Source organism: Phyllostomus hastatus, unplaced genomic scaffold (genome assembly GCF_019186645.2).
Source record: "Phyllostomus hastatus isolate PE091 unplaced genomic scaffold, TTU_PhHast_1.1 phas_scaffold_93, whole genome shotgun sequence".
In the NCBI taxonomy this organism is placed as follows: Eukaryota; Metazoa; Chordata; class Mammalia; order Chiroptera; family Phyllostomidae; genus Phyllostomus; species Phyllostomus hastatus.
The window spans coordinates 43296678-43316766 of record NW_025334042.1 but is presented as its reverse complement, the minus strand read 5'-3'; the positions used below and the strand labels follow the sequence as shown (position 1 = coordinate 43316766).

Sequence of the window (20089 nt, the reverse complement as noted above, 5' to 3'; positions counted from 1 at the left end):
TTACAGTCAGACATAGAAGGGAAAGGGCGCATTTGTGAGGGTTATTAACACCCAGTGTAGAGACGAGTACCATAAAACATGAATAACTGATGCTTTTTAAATAATAAAGTTCCTGAGATTGAGAAGATTAAAGGATTTCTGGAAGTACAAATCTTTTCTTACTGAATGTTAAGATAATTTGCTTTATTCCTTTCCCTTTTTTAATATTCCCTTCTACTACCTTATCTCTTTTTGATCTGTACTGAACAGCTGAATCCTTTCTCAATGCTGAGAATCCTTGTTGAAAATAACTGCTCTGCCAGTGGTAGATTTTTTTCCCTGCAACTGCAAAGAAAATGATGGCGGCTACTGACTGTAACAGAGTCTTGTTAGCAAAAGCCTTTCCTTAGAAGCATTCCTTTGCAGGCCAAGGAGAGACGGGAGTGGGAAGTGAGTGCTGGTGCCTTCCGTGCATCTAGGCAGTGGTGCTTCAGAGCCTTGTTTTGAAAGAATGTTTGCTTACTCCCCTTTTTATCTTGTACAGCAGTACTTGTCACTAGCCTGACCACGGGCTCACTGCGTTAACAACCTGTTCTACATATAATGGTTAATATGAAGTGTTTTTGATGATGCAAAGTCACTGTGCCTTTGGTGGATGCCATTTAAAAACCAAGAACGCAGACAAAAATGGTAATGTCCTCGATATACAAAGAACTACTACTATAAAAAAAAGATGAAGACCAACAACTCAAAACAAGTATTTTATATGAAATAAATACAAAAGGCTCTTAAACATATGAAAAGATGAATGGCATGCAACATGAAATTACAGTGCGATATAAACCCACTGATAAGACTAGAAGAGTTCAGAGACTTGGCCGCTGTGCTGTGTTAGAAGTAGTATCGGGAAAAAGCATCCTCAAACATGGACAGCGGATAACTTGGAAGTGTCTACGAAGGACACTTCTTCAATAGCTTTCAAAATTAAAAACACACAACTTCTGGCCCAGCAATTGAACTGCTAGGAATGTGAACACACACACACAACACCATGTGTTTGCAGACACCTACATATGTCCCCATAATTGTGGTATTATATTCACTGTGATGTTGTTTATAACTCTTTCTTTGCTGCTTTCCTTTTCCATCTTTTAAATGTTTTACTCTGTCCCTATGTTACCAACTCAACTACAGAAAACTTAAAAATCAAAATGAGAGATTACATGACATTCATTTTCTTGTTTGCATCTCCAGGAACCGATTTCTGTTTCTTCTCATGTGGTGACCATCTCCAGCCTTCTCCCGGCCACCGCCTACAACTGCAGCGTCACCAGCGTCAGCCACGACAGCCCCAGCGTCCCCGCATTCATAGCTGTCTCAACAATGGGTAACCACATGCCTTGGAAGGGCCTGGTGCTTCTCAAACTCACATCTTTCCAAATTGTTCCCATCTTTTCTTTTAAAATAGATATAATCTACCCTTTTAATGGAACCCGTATATGTTCTGTTGAAAAATTCCAAGCTTTGAGGTCCAGGAGTGCTTAACTTCACTCCCTGTGTGGTTTAGGGGGAGATGTTCATTATCTCCAAACCTTGGTTTTTTCATCTGTGAAACTAGAAGTATAATTTGTACCTTACTGAGTTGTTTTGAGGCTTAGAAATAAAGTGCATAAAATCTTGGCACATGCTGTCTAAAAGCTACTTGTTACCAATTTCATCATCCTCTTCATTAGTAGCCATAGTGCCCTAATTAACTCTGGTTGATCTATTTCAGACTTGGCCCTTAGCTATCACATAATGGCAAGCCTCAATTATTGAACCAAAGCAGCAAAGTTTCTAATCAAGCAGAAACTATGAGTGGGGAAATTTAAAAATAGTGAAAGGTCTAGAATAATGTGGTTTTTAATTCTTTTTCTGAGTTATATGTTTTATTCCCCCGTGTTAGAGTCCAACTCTACAATCTCAGATCTCCTACGAAACTGTCTGTAATAAAACCACACTTACCATCACATAACCCTTCACTGGGTGTGTTTTCCTTTCTGTAACATTTGTCATATGTTTAGCCACTGTATCCAATAATGAATAGCATGGACTTTTTTTGTTTGTTTGTTTGTTTAGGCTTTTTTTTTTCAGAAGAAAGGACAGCAATAGATCTAAACATCTTTTCATACTCTACTTAGTATAATAGAGTATGAAATAGATGTTCATTAGTTCTTAGTATAATAGAAATAATGTTCATTATTTCTTGTCATCTCTGTAGCAAGCCAGTGAAGTGGTTGATATTATTAAACTTACTTACAAATGAAGAAAATGAGGCCCAAAGAGACCGATAAAATAGCCTCCTCAAATGGCAGTTAGTAGTCACGTGAACTTGAACAAGCTCTTCTGACCACAAGTCTGATGTTTTTTCTGCTCAAGTACTCTGCCCATGAACTGGGGCCTCATTGTCCCAAGTGGGAAGTGGCGATACCCAGAGACTTAAGGATTATGTATGCCAGCCAGTTCCATGATTTTATGAACAGAACAGAGGATGTTATCACTCTCCTCTTCTCCTCTGGTCCACTGTTAAGAGTTTTATAACACAGTTGACCTATAATCCCACCGTTAATATTCTGCTCTTCCACAAAGTGTGAAGAACTAAGCAATGTGTAAGTGCCATGGTAGACCAATTATCACATGAAGTATATGAGAGGGACACAGCCCCTGTTCTTAAAGGCCCTACAATTTATTAATATGTTTAATTTCTTGAGTTGTACAGATGGAAACCTCTCAACATATGGTTACAGATTATCAGTGCCTGCTCCTAGTGATGTGTTAAGTGCTGTAGCAGATGGTAGCTTGCTAATGCCTTTTTTATATACATTATTAGTTGTGAGTGAAACAGACAGTTGTGCTTTCTGACTCATGGGCATAAAAGAAAAACTTGCAAGCTTCTGAAAATGTAAAAAAATGAGAATACATGATAATGACTTCTAGATTTTTTTGTTATCAAATGGATTTAAACCATGTCACAGGAATTATTCATACTTAATCATTTCCCTTTATAAGAACATCCAGAATGTAGGCCTTAAATATTTTTATCAGTCTCATAACTTAGAGTTGAGCAGGAAGAGGACATTGTCAGCTTGGAGAAGCATCAGTGTTGCCGTTGTTGTCATCATGAGTCCATTGCTCTTAAAATCAGATGGATACCAATGAATGGTTCTGTTAATTTCCATGCTATGGAAGCTGTGATTAAAGTGTATGGCTGATCCATTCAGTTACAGAGATGAATCCCAACGTGGTAGTCATCTCAGTGCTGGCCATTCTCAGCACACTGCTGATCGGACTGCTGCTCGTCACCCTGATCATCCTCAGGAAAAAGCACCTGCAGATGGCTAGGTAAGTTGGATTTGGTTAATCTTACCCATAGCCTTTAAAATATTCTGTTTATCATACATGTATGTTTTTGCAGACCAAAATTTTACAGCAGTAAGTGTCCACCTCTATTTCATGTTTTCTAAGAAGACTTTTCGTATTATTTTAGAAAGCACTGCCATTGAATGGTAAAGCAAAAGATTACTGGTTTACACAAAGTGAGACCTTTTAGCTGTGGATCTTGTAATTTTAAGTATCCCATACATTATATTTCAATAATTCCAAAGTTGTTTTAGAGATAAAACCAATATGTACTGAATATAATTAATAAAAGAAGTTAATATATATAGAGATCACAAGAAAGAAAAAATTCCCTCTCCTTATTTCTTTTTTTTAAAGATTTTATTTATTTATTTTAGAGAGATGGGGAAGGGAGGAAAATAGAGAGGGAGTGAAACTTCAGTGTGTGGTTGCCTCTCGCACACCCCATACTGGGAATATGGCCTGCAACCCAGGCAGGTGCCCTGACTGGGAATCAAATCGATGATGCTTTGGTTCACACACCTGCGCTCAATCCACCCTCTCCTTATTTCTTATGAGAAAGTATTTGTAGAGTTTATGATTAAGTCTATAAAGATTTCTCTATCATTTTTCTTCATGTTATTCAGAGTGGCAGGCAGTTTCATCATTATTGCTATTAAAAAGGCCTTTTGATTTATAGTTTTGAGGATATTCTATTCTTTTGACCACTGATGCATTTCTTATTGGAGTACATTGTCAAGAACCTTCTATGGTTCCCTACATTATAAAAACAATGATCAATTCTCCAAAAAAAAAAAAAAAGAAACCTGTTACTTAGCTGAGTACTACTGGGTTTAGGAAATTTGATTCAAGTGTATATTTGTCCAATGTTAGCTTGCTGGCTTGTCATCAATCAGCATCCTTCTCCTTTGTCAAAGTTCAGTCAGCAACCTTTTCGTGCATAAATTTACCCATCCAATAACTATTATAAGATGTTCTGTGTGGCATAGTCAAAGAAAAATCAGACATCCAAACTGTCCACTCAGAACCTCACTGGAGAGATGTACATAAATAAACATATTTAAAGGCACAAACTGACTTGTGCCAGGAAGGAAATAAAAATGGGATAACATGAAAGTAAAGAGAAGAGATTAGTTAAGAACATTAAAGTCAAGCTCCTGAGTGCTGGCATTGGAATGGATCTTGGAAGGATAGGGAGGGCAGTGCTACAGCACTGCAGCTAGAATGTGAAGTTCTGAACTCATACTGCTTGTGGTCAAACCCTGATTTACAGCCTGTGTGTCCTGTGTATTCCACTGAAACTTCACTCACTGCTCTAACAAATATCAGAGGACACCTGTTGTGTGTCGGGCTCCTCCAGGTGCTTGGAACATGACAGTATACAAAATGGACCAAAACTTCTGCCTCCATGCAGCTTGTATTCTAATGGAAAAGATAGACAATAAATAATAAAGATAAACAGTAGGAGATTATATGGTATGTTAGCAGACTATAATGGAAACATAACAAAGCCAGGTAAGAGAGATTGGCAGTGCCTGTGTGGGGAATGTGGGGAGATGAACTCTGGGAGGGAGGAAGGTCTCACTGAAAAGGCGACACTTGAGAAAAGACTTGAACATGAGGGAGCTGGCCACGTGGCATCTGGGGAAAGAGTGTACCCAGGAGAGGGCACAATCAAGGCACAAGCCCCGAAGAGATAGGAGCATGACTAGCAGGTTCACAGAATAGCTGGAAGTTAGAGTGGCTAATGCAGAGGAAATGAACAAGGGAGTGGCAGCAGATGGTGTCCGATCATACAGGGTTTCCTGCCCCATGGTAAGGACTTTGGCTTTAACTCTAAGTAAATGGGCAGCCATTGCAGAGTTTGCGCAGAAGATTAAAATATCTGACTTACATTTCAACATTTTTGTTCTCACTTTTATGTAAAACAAGCTATAATGAGACAAGGACCAAGGCAGGCATATGAACTGGGGGAGCCACGACAGTAATCCAGTCAAGACACAGATGGCAGTGGTTTGGTCCAGAGGTGCAGCAATGGCAGGCAGGGAAAAATGATCAGGTTCCAGATATATTTTGAAAATAGAGGAAACAGGATTTGCTAACAAGGTGTGTGTTGAATGGATAAGAATGAGAGTCAAGGATGACCCCAAGGTTTTCAGCCCTAGCGACACAAAAGATGGAATTGCCATGCACTAAAATGGGATTGCAGATGAAAGGGTTTCAGAGTTGGGGGAACATCAGCACTTTAGTTTGGGATCTGACCGATATGGTGCGGTTGGTTGGGCATCATCCTGTAAAGCAAAAGGTCGCTGATTTGATTCCAGGTCAGGGCACATGCCTGGGTTGCAGGTTTGGGGTCAGGGTGGGTATGAGACGCAAGCAATTGATATTTTTCTCTGACTGAGAACAATGTTTCTCTCTCTCTCTTTCTCCCTCCCTTCCCCGTCTCTAAAATAAATAAATAAATAAATACATACATACATAAATAAATAAATAAAGTTATTAAAAAACAGAAATCATATGTTAAAAAAGACTTTAGTTTTGGAAATATTCTGTTTGGGATGACTCCAAGTGCGGGTGTGGAGAGGCAGTTGAACATAAAAATCTGGTGTTCAGGAGAGAAGTCTGGATTGAAGACATGAATTTGGGAGTTCTTAGCATATAAGTGATCTTAAAGCTGTAGACAGTATGAAACCCAGGACGTGCAAATTACAGAACACAGCCCTAGATTAATCTACTATTAAGATTTTCTTGGAAGAAAAATGGTAGCATCAAGAGACTGACAAGAGACCTCTGGTGGAATGGAAGGAGAATGAAGAGTGAGGTGGCCTGGAGGCCAGGGAAAGAACATATATCAAAAGGTGATAATGACGCCTACGTCAGTGGATAGTGAGGAGCAATCATGCAGTAATGCCATGACATAATACTCAACTCATAGGGAGTGTGCAATCAATGTTAACCCGTAATAGTAACAGTGAAGGGGGCGGTGATGCAGCAGTGGAAGAAGTGGTATTTATGAGCATGTTATTGCAGGTGCATCCTCAATGCTGCTTACAGCGAAATATTTTGGAGGAGTGGTTCTGCTTCAGTCAGCGGGTTGTTAGGGCACAGATTTGTGATACCTCGTGCCATGATGCCCAGCAGTCTGATGAAGCCTGTGGTCCTCTTCCAAGGACAGTGCTTTCTTTTTAAGTGCATAAAATAAAATATGCAGGATTGACACAAATGATTAGGTTAAAGTATGGTCATCATAATATTTAAAAGAACAAATGTGATGCATGCTTTTTTTATTAATACATTAGATCACGATATTTAGTAGGTGTCTAGTAATTCTCCTTTTTCACCAGAGTGATAAATGTAAAGAATACCTGCAGCGAGTCTTTTACAGAAAAGCATCTGCAATATCTATTGTTAGCAAATCTCACAAGTACTGATGATATTGTGACTTGTTACCTACTTTATTAATTAAAGGAAGTGCTAAATTTCAGTGAGAGATAAGGAAAATGAAGATGCACTTTTTCCTCACATGTGTTCATAAAGCCCTAAATTCTATCCTTGGACCCCAGTTTAAGAACCCTTGAACTGGAAGGTAAAGATTATCCTTCTAATTTAAGTATAAATAAATTCCTGTATATTATAGAAAATTGACATAGGAAAATTAATTGCAGATATGTCATTTAAGATACAATAGGATATAATAATATATTTGTGTATTTTTCAAAAAAAGAAAAGTATTCTCAGACCATCTAATAAGAACAGGAAGGTAACATTTTGCCAATGTCAACATCGCTGCTTCAACTCTGAGTAAGTCCATCAGTTTCATGTAGAAGGAAGATGAGGTGTGTGAGCCCCAGTGAGCTATGTTATTTATGCATGATACTAAGCAAAAAAGATGGTGAAGACATGAGAATATGTTTACCTTTTAACTCCAATTCCAGAAAAAATGTTAACCATATTTTCTGCTGACAGATTAATAAGCAATTTTCTGGGTAAGAGGCTCTGCACAGCCTCTTCCTCCTCATCTCAAGTGATGAATGCTACAGGCGTCCCACCTGGAGGGAAAATTTTGGCAGAAGAAAACAATACAGCTCGATCCATCACCATTATAGAGAGGAAATCAGTACACTATACAAAATAAAACCCCATCAAGAATATTCCCTAAAAAAATCCCTTCATTTTCTTAGGATAGTTGCCATAACTTACTTTGTAAAACATATTAAATCCCAAACAGTCAAAGATTTATTTAAGATCCTGAGTGCCCTTTGGAAAGCAGTGTGAACTGAAACCTTTTGGCCTCAAATTATTTGCTACGGAGACGTGCAACCTTGTGAAAAACTGTTTTGTTTTATCTTTCTATTTTGCATTTTATGCAATAGAAAAACCCATAGAACTTATTTTAGCTTTAAAAAAATGTCGTGGTAAGCGGGTAAAGCCTCCTATGTCAAGGTGAAAGAGTGCTTCTCCATCAAGCAGTAACCTTGATTTTGCGATTCCTTTCACACAGGGAGTGTGGCGCAGGAACTTTTGTCAATTTTGCATCCTTGGAGAGGGATGGAAAGCTCCCGTACAACTGGTGAGTGTTCTTTCGGAACGAGCCTCTAGACAACCTAGGTAGGCTGTGTGTCCTGCAAACTTTATTTTAGCCTTTGGGGGAGAAATGGTTTTGTCTGATTATCCTTTCAAAATGTCTTTGACAGGGAATTTCAAAGGTTAGATCTTCACAGAGTATATTGGTATATGCTAGTTGAATGCAATTATGAAATAGCAAAAATGTCAAGTCTGCCCTGTACTTACTGTACTAAACACAGGACTAAATCATCAGTTCTGCAAGTAGCCCATGACCATGAACAAGGAGGGCTTAAATGCAGGAACCACCCTGAACATGGGGTGGCTGAAGGCAGAACGAGGTACCTCGTGGACACAGCACGAGACAGAACAGAGTCTCTACTTAACACTCACATTCCAGTGCCTGGGGACATGAGCCACCCCTTCTGTTCATAAATCCAGTAGGATTACACAGCCCAGGGCCCTCAGCTCTTACACTTACAGGTGAATAAATATCAAAGCCAGGAAAGTCCCATGAGAAAACATGGCATCATTTTTTTCTTTATTCTTGGATATTAAGGACGTGGAGGGAGGAGGTACTTTGAGAATTCAGAAAGCATTGTCAGGAGACTAAATTGGTTGGCATTATACTCAACAGTCATACGTGAGAATTAACTGCATTGCAGTCAATAGCCAACGAGACTGCTAATTAAGTAACCATTTCCTAGGAAGCCGGCACTGCTACATGATCTAGTTTACTTTGGTGATCTTTTTTTCTGTTTTTACTAATGCCCCAAAATGGTTAATCTTAAAGAAATAGGTATCTGACATGGGACATTTTACTCTACAGAATCAATGAGGGAAGGGCGGACTTTACTGAAAATATGAATTCTACTTCCCTGAGTTGGCACCTATGTACTTGATGCCCACTCTAGTTGAAAGTGGACTTGAAATTGGATTCTTTTGTGCTGTTTTTAGATTTTAGCCTGAATGGAATTTTGCTATTCAGATACCACTAATCCAACTGTGAAGAGAGATGAACCCATAAACCCTTGGCGGTGAAAAGTTAGGAAACGTTTCTAGGTCTGCTTAAATGTATCAGCACTGTTTTCAAGAGTAAGAGACTAATTCATTGACATGTTTGTCACCTGGCCCACCCTTAAAGAAGTCCCAGTCTCAGAGCAGTGATGAGCGGTCCATGAAGGAAATGATTCATTTACACTTGTGGCTTGGGAGAGCCATGTATGGCCTACACACCCAGCCACAACTTATAGAATATGGGGCGCCCATCAGGGAGAACTGAGGCAGCAGAGGATTCACTTCAGGACCTTCCCATAAAACCAAGAAAATTCTCATGCAACGCTTGGCAGACAGATTTGCCAGCACCAGCAGTTTCTGGCGAACTGAGAATAGATATCTCAGTGGAGCTTTGTGATAGCTAAAGTGACAAAGTGACAGCATTTCCCTCCAATTCTCAGAATAACTGTAGATGCAGCCATAGGATACTTTAAAATCTGCATTAATGAATATTCTATTATACAAGTGATTTGAATGTCTGAAATTGGTTTCGAACCATGCATTTTAAACCAACAGTCTGAATTAGAACTAAAGTGAAACTACATCATGGGCTCCCACTCAGCTGAGTATGGGTTCAGATTACAGACTAGGCAACGGATGATCTGCTTTTCTTGAATGAATGATACCTGAGTGGCATGCCATCCCTCCGCGTTAAGGGTTATTTTTTAGAAATGATGTATAAGTTAAAATAAAAACAATATAGAGAGAAAGTTACAGTAGTGCACCAGAAGTGCAGCTTTATAAGAACGTGTTCCGAAAGCTCAGGGTCTGCACCAGGATCGGCTTATGTGAAGTCACCCTTTATATTTCCTCCCACAAGCTGCTGTTAGCTATCGAATGATGTTACACAGGCTCCTTAAAATAGGCCTAAGCACTGCAAGGGTGATATCCAAGAATAAGCCTCAAGATAACTAATGAGGCATTTAAGCACCTCATTTACCTGAATGCTAAATGTAATCACCTCATGGCAGACTAATTAGCACAAAATAAGTTGAAAAAATGTATCTGATTACAATAAAAGGCTGCGTGTGAATAAAACTGATTTTGACATTATAACACTTCAGCCCTCAGATTTAAATTTCACAGAATGGAATGATATTTAATCATAATTAAGGTGCTTATTTTACTTGATTCCAGTAAGTAATGTACTGCTGTCTGTTCACAATTTATATTACTAACTCTTGCCACTTCTTCATCTTTACATCTGTTATCTATTAATGCTCACAGGCGTAGGAGTATATTTGCTTTCTTAACCCTGCTACCTTCATGTCTTTGGACTGATTATCTTTTGGCATTTTATATTAATCCTTGGTAAGTGATTTTTTTTTTTACTGATTACCTAACACAGTCTTTAAAACTTAGCTCTCAGGAAATAAGCAAAACAGAAAAACTCTTTTGTGTGATGGCAGCATCTAAAATTATTAATTATACATTGAAATGAATTAAAGCTCTTAGGGGTACCAAGATGCTAACAATGTTTTCCAATTGAATTTTCTCCTGGTGATGTTCTTGGTGTGCTTTCCTTGCATTTATTATGAGCTATTTGTTTCTTCTTGAGTCCGTCCGTTGGCTCTCATCTTTATAAATTTTGCTTTCCATTTTCCTTACCATCTCCATCCATTTCAGAGTTCCATATTGCCAAGAGGAAAGGAATATATTAAGGTCAAGAAACCCAAGGTATTATACCCTGTATTTGGGGCCTCCAAAACTTTTTAATACGAATGCTAACTCTTTAATGAATATGGAGCCACTGAACATATTCAAGCCTCCGTGAGTAATTATCCTATATTGCTGTCCCCACAACTGTGCCGAGGGTATTTTCACCCCTTTTTAGAGAGGTGGAAATAGAGGCTTAGGAAATTAACTGTCTTGACATCACACTACATAGACTAGTCGGCTTCCAAACCCAGGTGTCTCTGAGTCTATTCTTTCCTGTGTAAAGAGTGGCCTCCTTTAAATACTTGTTTTCTTGACTTTTAAATTATTTTGATAATCAAGTCTTGAAGAATATCAGAATATCTTTATCAGTTTTACAAAATAATAATATTAATCATAATCATCTTGAATTCTGAGACTAAAGTGTCTTTTCAGTTTTAAAAAATGATAGTATTAATCCTAATCATTTTGAATTCTGAGACTAAATAGTCTAGAAGTACTATTTCTTTCCCTGTACCATAAAAAAGGTAGTGTGTTCCCAGAGAATTGACAAAAATTATCATCTTTAAACTATGTACAAACAGATGGATCTAGAAATGTGAACAACTTGAGAAGGACTCAGAAAAAAGAAAATTTAAAAAGTGCATGGACTGAGAAAAAAATGGCCTGTGTTTGAAGCAGAAGAAGGAAAAATGGAAAGCAACCTGGAGAGTTATTTATCCAAAAGGACAATTGATCAAATGTTCTCCAGCTCCTCTGAGGACAAAATAAATACAGCTGGAAAAGTTTATGGCTCTAAGTATCAGTGGAAGAAATATGCAAAAGGGACTTCCTCAAATGCAGATTGTTAATGCCAGAATTTGTATTTTCTTTAAAAAGAGAGAGAGAAAACAAGAGAGAGTTCAGACAAACTTTTGAGAGGTGGCAGACACCGGTGCGTAAGTCATGAGGTCAGAGGACGCGCCAGACGGTGAGGACCGTCCTCCGCCACCCTGTCTGTTTTCAGTGCAGTTTTCAGCAAGGACTTCTTCACCAGAGTCAACACAGTACTTTTAAGTATTTGACATCCGATAGTTCTCAGGTGTGAAAAGTGCACACAAATTCCATCTTGTCCTTCAAAATATAAGTTTACTTTTAACTCAACATCTAATCATCCTCAAGTATTCCACCTATCACTGGAATACTTGTAATAAATACCCTCAAGGTACTCTTCACAGATTTCAATTGAACTAAAAGAGAGGAAAATGCATATAATATTATATTCATTCCCCTACTTAATTCTCAGATTTTTCTCATTTTCCACCAGTCATTTTAAGCTTCTATCAGGTGGGCCTATGCTTATTTGCATGTCTTCTTTAACAGGTCTCTTCAACAAACATGAGACCAAATTTCAGCAATCCCTTCAAGGTCCACTATTTACAGCACTCATCAAATAACAGGAGGCCCACATTAGGGGCCAAAACCCTGCAGTACAGTTCAGAGGAACTGTCCTGAAATTCTAAAGGGCTATGTCTAGGTGAGAAGGGAAGGCAAAATATAGAGTCCCATGCTTTCTATCACTTTCAGTAAACTGCACACATATCGACCCGTGAAAACATACTGGAAAAATGTTGTAGTCTCTGTTTTCAGCCCTAAACCCGTGCCAGGCCAACATAAAAGAAGTAAAATTTATGGTCCCTGCTCCTAGCCTAGCTCAGTCCTCAGCAAGCAGCCCCAGTTTGCTACCTTTCGTCTACTGACTCACCCATCTCCTCCAGCTCACTCACTGCCCAGGTCCCCTGAACTGTCATCTTCACGAAAAGATATGTTCCCCTTGATTTTCTAAGATCCTCCCAGCATCTCTAGTGATTCGTGTGGCAATCCATTCTGTTTCTCCCAGTGTCACTCGAATCTCTTCCCAAGATTGCAGAGGAACCCGGGCAGAACACCAGTGCTCCGCTGGCTGAGTCTCCAGATTGCTTTCTGCCAGGATTTCTGGCTTTAATGATCTCAGATTGTTTCTCCTATTCAAGGCTTCAATGTCATCACTCTCCTTTCTCTTACTACCATATTCACCCTCATGCTGTCCTCAAATATGCTCCTGCCTATTCCAAATCGTCAACAGTTGACACTGTAAGCATGAAGCAACCTTGAGTTTAAAATGCTCAGCTTTACTCATGGTTATTGCGTGTCTATTCAGAGAATGCTATAGCCCTAAAGACTTTTCTTTAAGATTTGGGGATGGTCTCCATTTAGCTCATGAGAAAGTAAGTAGTGCTCACGAAATTAGGGATGACTAGAATTTGGGGGGCTGTTGTTGGTTTTGTTTTTAACTCTCATAACTCCCATGTCTCTGTCATTGCTTTATATCCTTCTCTGCACTGAATTCCAGTCTGAATTCCAATCTGGGTGGCTCTCTAAGACTGTCATACCATGAAGAACTTACAAAGAATGCACCTTACCTTTTTTAATTCATTAGGGTTTTGAACCTTCCATAATATAAATGAAAGGGAAAAACATAGGATGATCCTATGTGCATGTATAATGTATAATGGACGATCATTATTTATCAGCTATTCAGAAAATCTATTGCAATGATAAGATTTTACTCTAAACATCACCCAAAATGTTCACTGTAATGTGCACACACACCCCTTAGCTTTTTTTCACAGCCTGCTAACATTAATATTGTTAGCAAAGCCTTAAATCACATGTTTAAAAGTGAATTTCCCTGGATTTTAGTCTTATAATTAACACAGCAATTAAAAATGTTGGGAAAAACTATATCAGTATTGCTGTGGTGTCTCATAATTCAGTCTTGTCATGTCCCCTAGCCATAGGATACCTATAGGAACTCAACAGAATCCAGGCATAACAATGAAGGTTGTATGGGAATCATGAAGACATACACTTAAGGATGATAAGAGTATGACAGGAAGTCACACACAACCAGTGGTCACATTTCGTATCGGCTTAAAGTCCATTCAACCGGTGGATGAGATCCCAAGGAAAACGGGTGTGCCCGCCCTGCAGATCCGATTCCCGCACAGCCGTGGAGTAGTAGCAGCTCCACGCTCCAGCACTGCATTGATTCAGTGTCGCCCTCCCACATACACTTGTTTCTTCCCAGTTTCCCTTCAAGTCTGTTTGGGTAGGAAAGGTTTCTTCCTTTTTTTTTAATTCACTAAAAATACATATTTTATTCACATAAAATACGTTGGCAGCCTTCTGACTTTGCCAGAACTGTCATCTCTGTGAACATTCTGCTTTCATAAAGGAGTTCAGTAATTGGTTCCTGCTACAAGAAGGAACTGTGGGATCCCTGAACTTCACTATTGCAAGGGCTGAGGACAAGATTATTCAAGAGGTATTTCTTTAGATTCCCAAATGCTTATAGGACACAGCTCTGTTCTATTACAGCAGGGCTTTGTGAGGGGGTGAGGGAAAGGCAAAGTAAAAATTGGAATATTTATTCCCTTTAAATCTCAAGTATGGAAGACAAAGGGGGGGTGAAGGAGAAACAATAGGACAGGACCTATTAAATGGATTGTCTTCATTCATAATTGGGAAGAAATAAAAACTGCTTGAAACCAGAAACACTCCTTGCCTTCTGGATACTTCACTGCATTTTCTGTCCTGCTTTACTTTCTCTCCATCCACAAGCATTTCCCCGGTGGGACCTCAGGAAGCCCAAGTCCAGTATTAGATTTTTAACTAAATCATTAAGTAAAATGGTCAGGGTGCCACAGCAAAGATGTTTCTTTCAATTCAATTAAATAAGCATTTACTAACCACCCATCATGCATTCCATGAACTGTGCTCAGCTCTGCGGGGAGGGGCAGTCTAGCAGTCAGACAGACTGACAGGTTGACATGACCGTGAGAAAACCTTAATGGGCAGAGCACTGTGAAAGCCCAGAGGAAGTGGTGCTTTATTCTGCTGAAGGCTTGCTGGGAATGCAGGTGTCCACATGCTCAGGATTCTCATTACAAATAAATATTTTGGCCCAGGAGAGCACTCAAATCACACCTGGTTATGTGCTGCAGATTCTTTATTTTCTGAAGGTGTGGGTGCTTCCATCCATTTGTAAAGACCTTTGAAAATTATTCATAAAAAAGTATTCACAATCACTTGCAATATTTATTATTTATATAAGACATTAAAATACAATAATGAAGTGTGTCAGCAGATTGTATTTTAGCATTAAGTTAGTTACCTTACTTGTTGGTTAAAAACTGTTACCCTCCCTGGCTGGCATAGCTCAGTGGATTGAGTGCAGGCTGTGAACCAAAGTGTCACAAGTTCGATTCCCAGACAGGGTACATGCCTGGGTTGCAGGCCATGACCCCCAGCAACCACACATTGATGTTTCTCTCTCTCTCTCTCTCTCTCTATCTCCCTCCCTTCCCTCTCTAAAAATAAATAAGTAAAATCTTTTAAAAAAACCCCGTTACCCTAAATATCCCTTTAGAAATATAATTAGCTGACACATACTTTAGTATCACATGTAGTTGAGCTTAGAAACTAGTAATGAATTAAGAACAAACAGGTAATAGTTTCAATTTTACAAATATCTTAAATGCTGGTTTAAAATTGAGTATGAATGTGCCATTGTAGAATTACAGAAGACACAGGCAACAATGATAGCACATGCCCAGAGAATATGTCCAGAGAAGCAATTTCAGTCTTTAATTAAGAGACCAGCATACACCCTCCCTGCAAGATTTCTCGCTTTTATTCCCTGATTCTACACTTCTTACCTCAGAACTAGGAGCACTGAGACAGTTAATACTTATATATATATATATATTTACAAAATACTTCAGCAACTTAATCACCAGTAGCAAGGAATTATATATTTCCAGAATTCTGTTTTTGACAAATATTAAATATAAAATGTAGGTATATTCCTGCAATCTAGTAGAGTTTTAAAAAATGAATCTGAAATTATCAATTTGTTCTCATTTAGAGAAAAGTAATTAAACAAACCTGAGATATGTTTAATGAAAATGAAATAATATTGAGGTCCCTGATGTAATTATTTAAAACATTTCAAGTTTAATCATGTCAATCAATTTTTTTGTCCAGATAAATTTGTCTTTTTTTTAATTTTCAGGAGTAAAAATGGTTTAAAGAAGAGAAAACTGACTAAGTAAGTGTTTTTATTATGGAGATATAACTGATAGTTAACATCGTGTAAGTTTAAGGTTCACAATACATTGACCTGGTACATTTATATGCTGCATTGTGGTTCCCACCACTGTGTTAGCTGACACCTCAGTCGTGACACAGACTGTCACAGTCCACTTGTGGTGAGCACACGTAAGGACCAGTCTCTCAGCAGCTTGGATGTATATAATACAGTAAGATTTTCTCACTACTGTATTTTAAAATGTTTTATTTTAAAATGGTCTTCATAATGATAACTTTACAAGTTGAAGAGATTGCTTATTCAAATAGAAGAGATGCTTAAAGAAGAGGCGAGGGGCATTGGAGGTCGTCCTCCCAGGCATGTGTCCTCACTCTGGCTCAAATAAACTCTTACAAAATTTTATTTAAAAGAGAAAGGAAGAAGCAAATGCATATTAAAATAGCTGAGCTATTATGTGTCGGTGTGTTTACACGTCGGGACAGCCGTGACTGCTAAGAAAGTGTGTCACAGAAACCACATCAGGGATAAAAAAATATCATTGTATGAAATCTGAGAAAGAATGGGTTGTTAGGAATTATAAAAGTCTTTCAGAAGAAAGTTTGTTCCTCTAATTCTACCAAAAAGTTAATTTTTGGCCACATCAAAATTGTCCGAAAACTTTTGCCATTTTGTATTTTAAAGTTCTGCGCTTATTTCAGGGAAAGGCTTTTACTATGTCTGAAGCTATAATAAATGCTTTGAGAGATGCTGCCTCAGGAAATCTTTATAATACATAGAAAAAGAAAATTGCTCTTGTTGGCCTGTGGTTTCCCTTATCTACTGAACTATTAAGTTGTAAGAATTAAGATTCTGATGGGTGAAAATTAACCATCAGTTGATTTTAAAAGCCTAATTAGATTGTCACCTCCAGGCCTTCAGCTAATCTGTGCATATAAAGAGGGGAAAGTCCCTACAAATAGAGTTCATCCCTGATACTTGCCTAGGGTACAATGTTAGGGAATTAATATGAGGTGCTCAGGGGTTCCAGCCAGATTATATGGCATCCATGTCAATGGGAGAAAGTCAGGGACTACATAACACAAAAGAAAAGTTGATGCAAAAATATTTTTGTTTAGCCTTGAGTGACATAATATGGTGGCACATATAAGTAACAGAATTATTTTTTCCTAAATCTGTTTCAAATCAGCGTGCCTTCCATTGGCATATATCAAGTGATGTAAGGGAGACAAGAGCAGCCCAAAGAGAGAAGAGGTACTGGCACCTGGAAGGAATGATTTGACAGGAAGAAAAACACTCTGTTGCCCAAATTATTGGTTGGGTCAAGTAGGGTAGAGAGATACAGACTAGATCAGCTAGAGGACAGGATCTCGGGACCAAAAGGGGAGACTCTGTGAGAGCTTGTCTCTCCCAAGACACAGGCAGAGAGGAGAAAGGGAAGCAGGATGTGGACAGAAGTTTGGGCAGAGTTTAGGAGTGAAGGAACTGCCCACAAACCAAAACATTGCATCAAACCAGCTTCCTCCTTCCCTCTTCTCATTTTGCCTCTAATCCTATCTCCTTCTCTAAAAGTCACAAGTTGAGGGGCTTTCCTCCCCCTCCCTCACCTTTCCATTCACTTTCTTTTTACCTGTGCTCTTTCATTCCAGTGCCCCCACCACCATGAGCCTTGGGCCCCCTCTGCCCATGTCCACTCATCTTCGTCCCACCACTTCTTTCCTTCACCTTGTCTTTCCCCCTTTCCCTCTGAATCTTTCCCTTCATGTGTTCGTTTTCTCCTCCTTACTCTCCTTCCTCTCCTTGATGTTCATATTTCTATTTCCTTGAGGTTCTTCCTCTGTTTCTCTTTTCCCTCTTTTTTCTGCATTTGCTTTTTCTAACCCATAAACATTTTCTCTGGCTTGCCATCTCTATTGACCCTCCCATGTTTAGCCACTTTTGGGGAAGGAGGGAAAGTTTGAAGGGGGAAAGCTTTTAACCGAGAACCATGCTCCCTGGCTAGCATCCCGGGTGCTACGGCACGGCAGCCATGTGACCATGGACTACTCGCCTGATTCTCATAGTCTTGACTCTCTTCTGGAGCATGGGGCAATGTTGGCCATGTCGACCTCAACCACCAATAGAGCAGGGTAACATATGCAAATATTTTAGATCTACAGTGTTGTATGCATGTAAGTCATTAATGTTATTAAGAAAAAGCTTTAAAGTTTAAATGTATTTTCTGGAAGGCATAATGCCCTTTAACATCTACTGAAATCTTAAAATAACTGAACTGTCAGATTAGCGGCTCAACAACTTTAAACAAGTAACTACTAGGTACTGTGTATTTGCTACGAGGACAGAAGGCCACATGTCGATGACATGAGCTGAGCAGCATGGAACAAAACTGAAAAGAAGGTCAGCTGTGTGGACCCAGATGTGTAGAGAGGCTTGGGTTAGGTGACAGAGTACAGCATGCCGCAGAAGTGTAGGGAGCAGGTTGGTGCTGGTAGATTCTAGAAAAGGTAAGCAGCTACATAAAACTACAGGAAATAAAACGTAACCCTTATTTAAAAAAAAAATAAGAAAAGAGGTAAGAACTTTTCTACAGGTGCAGAAACATATGCTCGGGTGTCTATTTGATTGCACCTCTGAACCTGCACGTCTCTGTGTGGGTGTGTGAGCCTCTGGGCGGGACACCCTCGGAGGGAGACCCCGGGAGCAATCTGCTTATACCATGTGCTCCACCCACAGTCCTGCTGCGGTTCTGGGGAGACAGTGTAGCTAGTGGCACAATTCCTTGTTTGTAAAGCTTGTTTACACTTAAAAGTCCTATAATATACTGTGTGTGACCTTGCGAGATGGTATGAGAGTATACTTTGTAGATGAGAATGCTGAGTCTCGGAAGAGTTAGGTACATTCTACAAGATCACACAGTATAAAGTAAAACCGTGACTCAAACAGCTCTTTAGAGTCTAATCCTTTGTTCTTTCCCATAAACCAGAGTTTTCTAGAAACAGCACACATACATGTGTGAGTGTGCGCATACATAATAGTTTACTGCTAGAATAAGAGCCAGTTGAAGATCTAGAGGTTTTTCCTATTTCAAGGAAGTTTAATATAGTGGTTCGCTTTTTTAATTACAATATATTAGGGCCTGGTAACTTTAAACAAAAAAAAATTGAGTGCTAAACTTTGAGAAGCAAAACTTCTATTTTCTCTGAGAAAATTGTTCATATTTGAGAAGTACAGTGTTAATCGAAACCTATCAATGGGATTTTTGAAACATACGTTTTTTTGTGTTTGATACAGCCCGGTTCAGCTGGATGACTTTGATGCCTACCTCAGGGACATGGCCAAAGACTCTGACTACAAATTCTCTCTTCAGTTTGAGGTGAGTGCATGAAGCAGATCCAGCCCTCTGTGGCAGCTGAGACAGGACAGGAGAAGCAGCAAGTGTGTGCCAGGGTCATTTCCTGGCTCCCTGGGCAGCATGTGGGAGCAGGCTGCATGCTGAGCAGGGTGGGCTCAGGGGTGTCTAATCTGCTGGTTCAAAGACAGGATGCCCACCCCTAATTGTGGAACTAGGTCTGGGCATGGGGGGAAGAAATAAAGGAAACGAGATGCAGGTAGTGGGGTTGACAGACATGGTTCGCGGAGAAGCCACCATGGGAAGTCACAGTGACTGAGACTGCAGGGGAAAGCAAGCTGACAATTGGGATCTGAAACAGAATTTCACCTTCAGGGGATTTCTAGTGTTTCTCATGCCACTTTGACCACAGCACATGGTGGATGACATGGACCCACTTGTCCTCTGGGCATATAAGAACCTATAGTGGGGTTCTTAGGCCTTAGGCCTATAGCCCTAAATATTCTAATTAATATTTCTTTGTGATTTTTCTAGAAGAAATTGGGGAAAGAGAGTTACATGTAGTTTGTGTAGAAGAAAAAAATGGTACACACCTTTTTCTGAAGCACACGTGTTTGTTTGGGTCCCAGACTGTGTGCCAGAGTGGATGGGAATGTGGAAGCCTGGGTCTCAGCCGTGTGGGGACTATCACTGGTCCTTAAGTTTCCTTCCCACATACTGCACAGCACGTAAGACAGTCTGGAGGGCGCACAGCCTTTAGGTCACTGCAGTATGGCCCGTGACTCAGGGAAACCAGAGAAAGGAGAAGGTAAATTGACTTTTCCAAATACTGCAGATTTTTTTAAAGCATCAACAGTGCTTTTTCCTGTGAAATACCAGGTTGTAGAAGGTAACTTTCTACTCATGATACATATTTACTCCTTCATTCTCCCATCAGCCAAGGACAGCTTTGGTCT

General features: G+C 39.4%; 1 protein-coding gene across 2 annotated transcripts in view; it reads left to right on the top strand.

Moving 5' to 3' along the window:
• The window catches only part of PTPRO (protein tyrosine phosphatase receptor type O), a 191824-nt gene that overhangs the window by 146846 nt on the left and 24889 nt on the right, over positions 1-20089 (top strand). Inside the window, exons 14-19 of one of the 2 annotated variants that reach the window (XM_045830113.1) lie at positions 1234-1366; positions 3240-3360; positions 7883-7951; positions 10228-10311; positions 15752-15787; positions 19076-19157. In XM_045830113.1, coding sequence (XP_045686069.1) covers positions 1234-1366; positions 3240-3360; positions 7883-7951; positions 10228-10311; positions 15752-15787; positions 19076-19157 — 525 coding nt within the window. The remainder of the gene's footprint in view (positions 1-1233; positions 1367-3239; positions 3361-7882; positions 7952-10227; positions 10312-15751; positions 15788-19075; positions 19158-20089) is intronic. The other variant, XM_045830114.1, reaches the window with a different exon arrangement.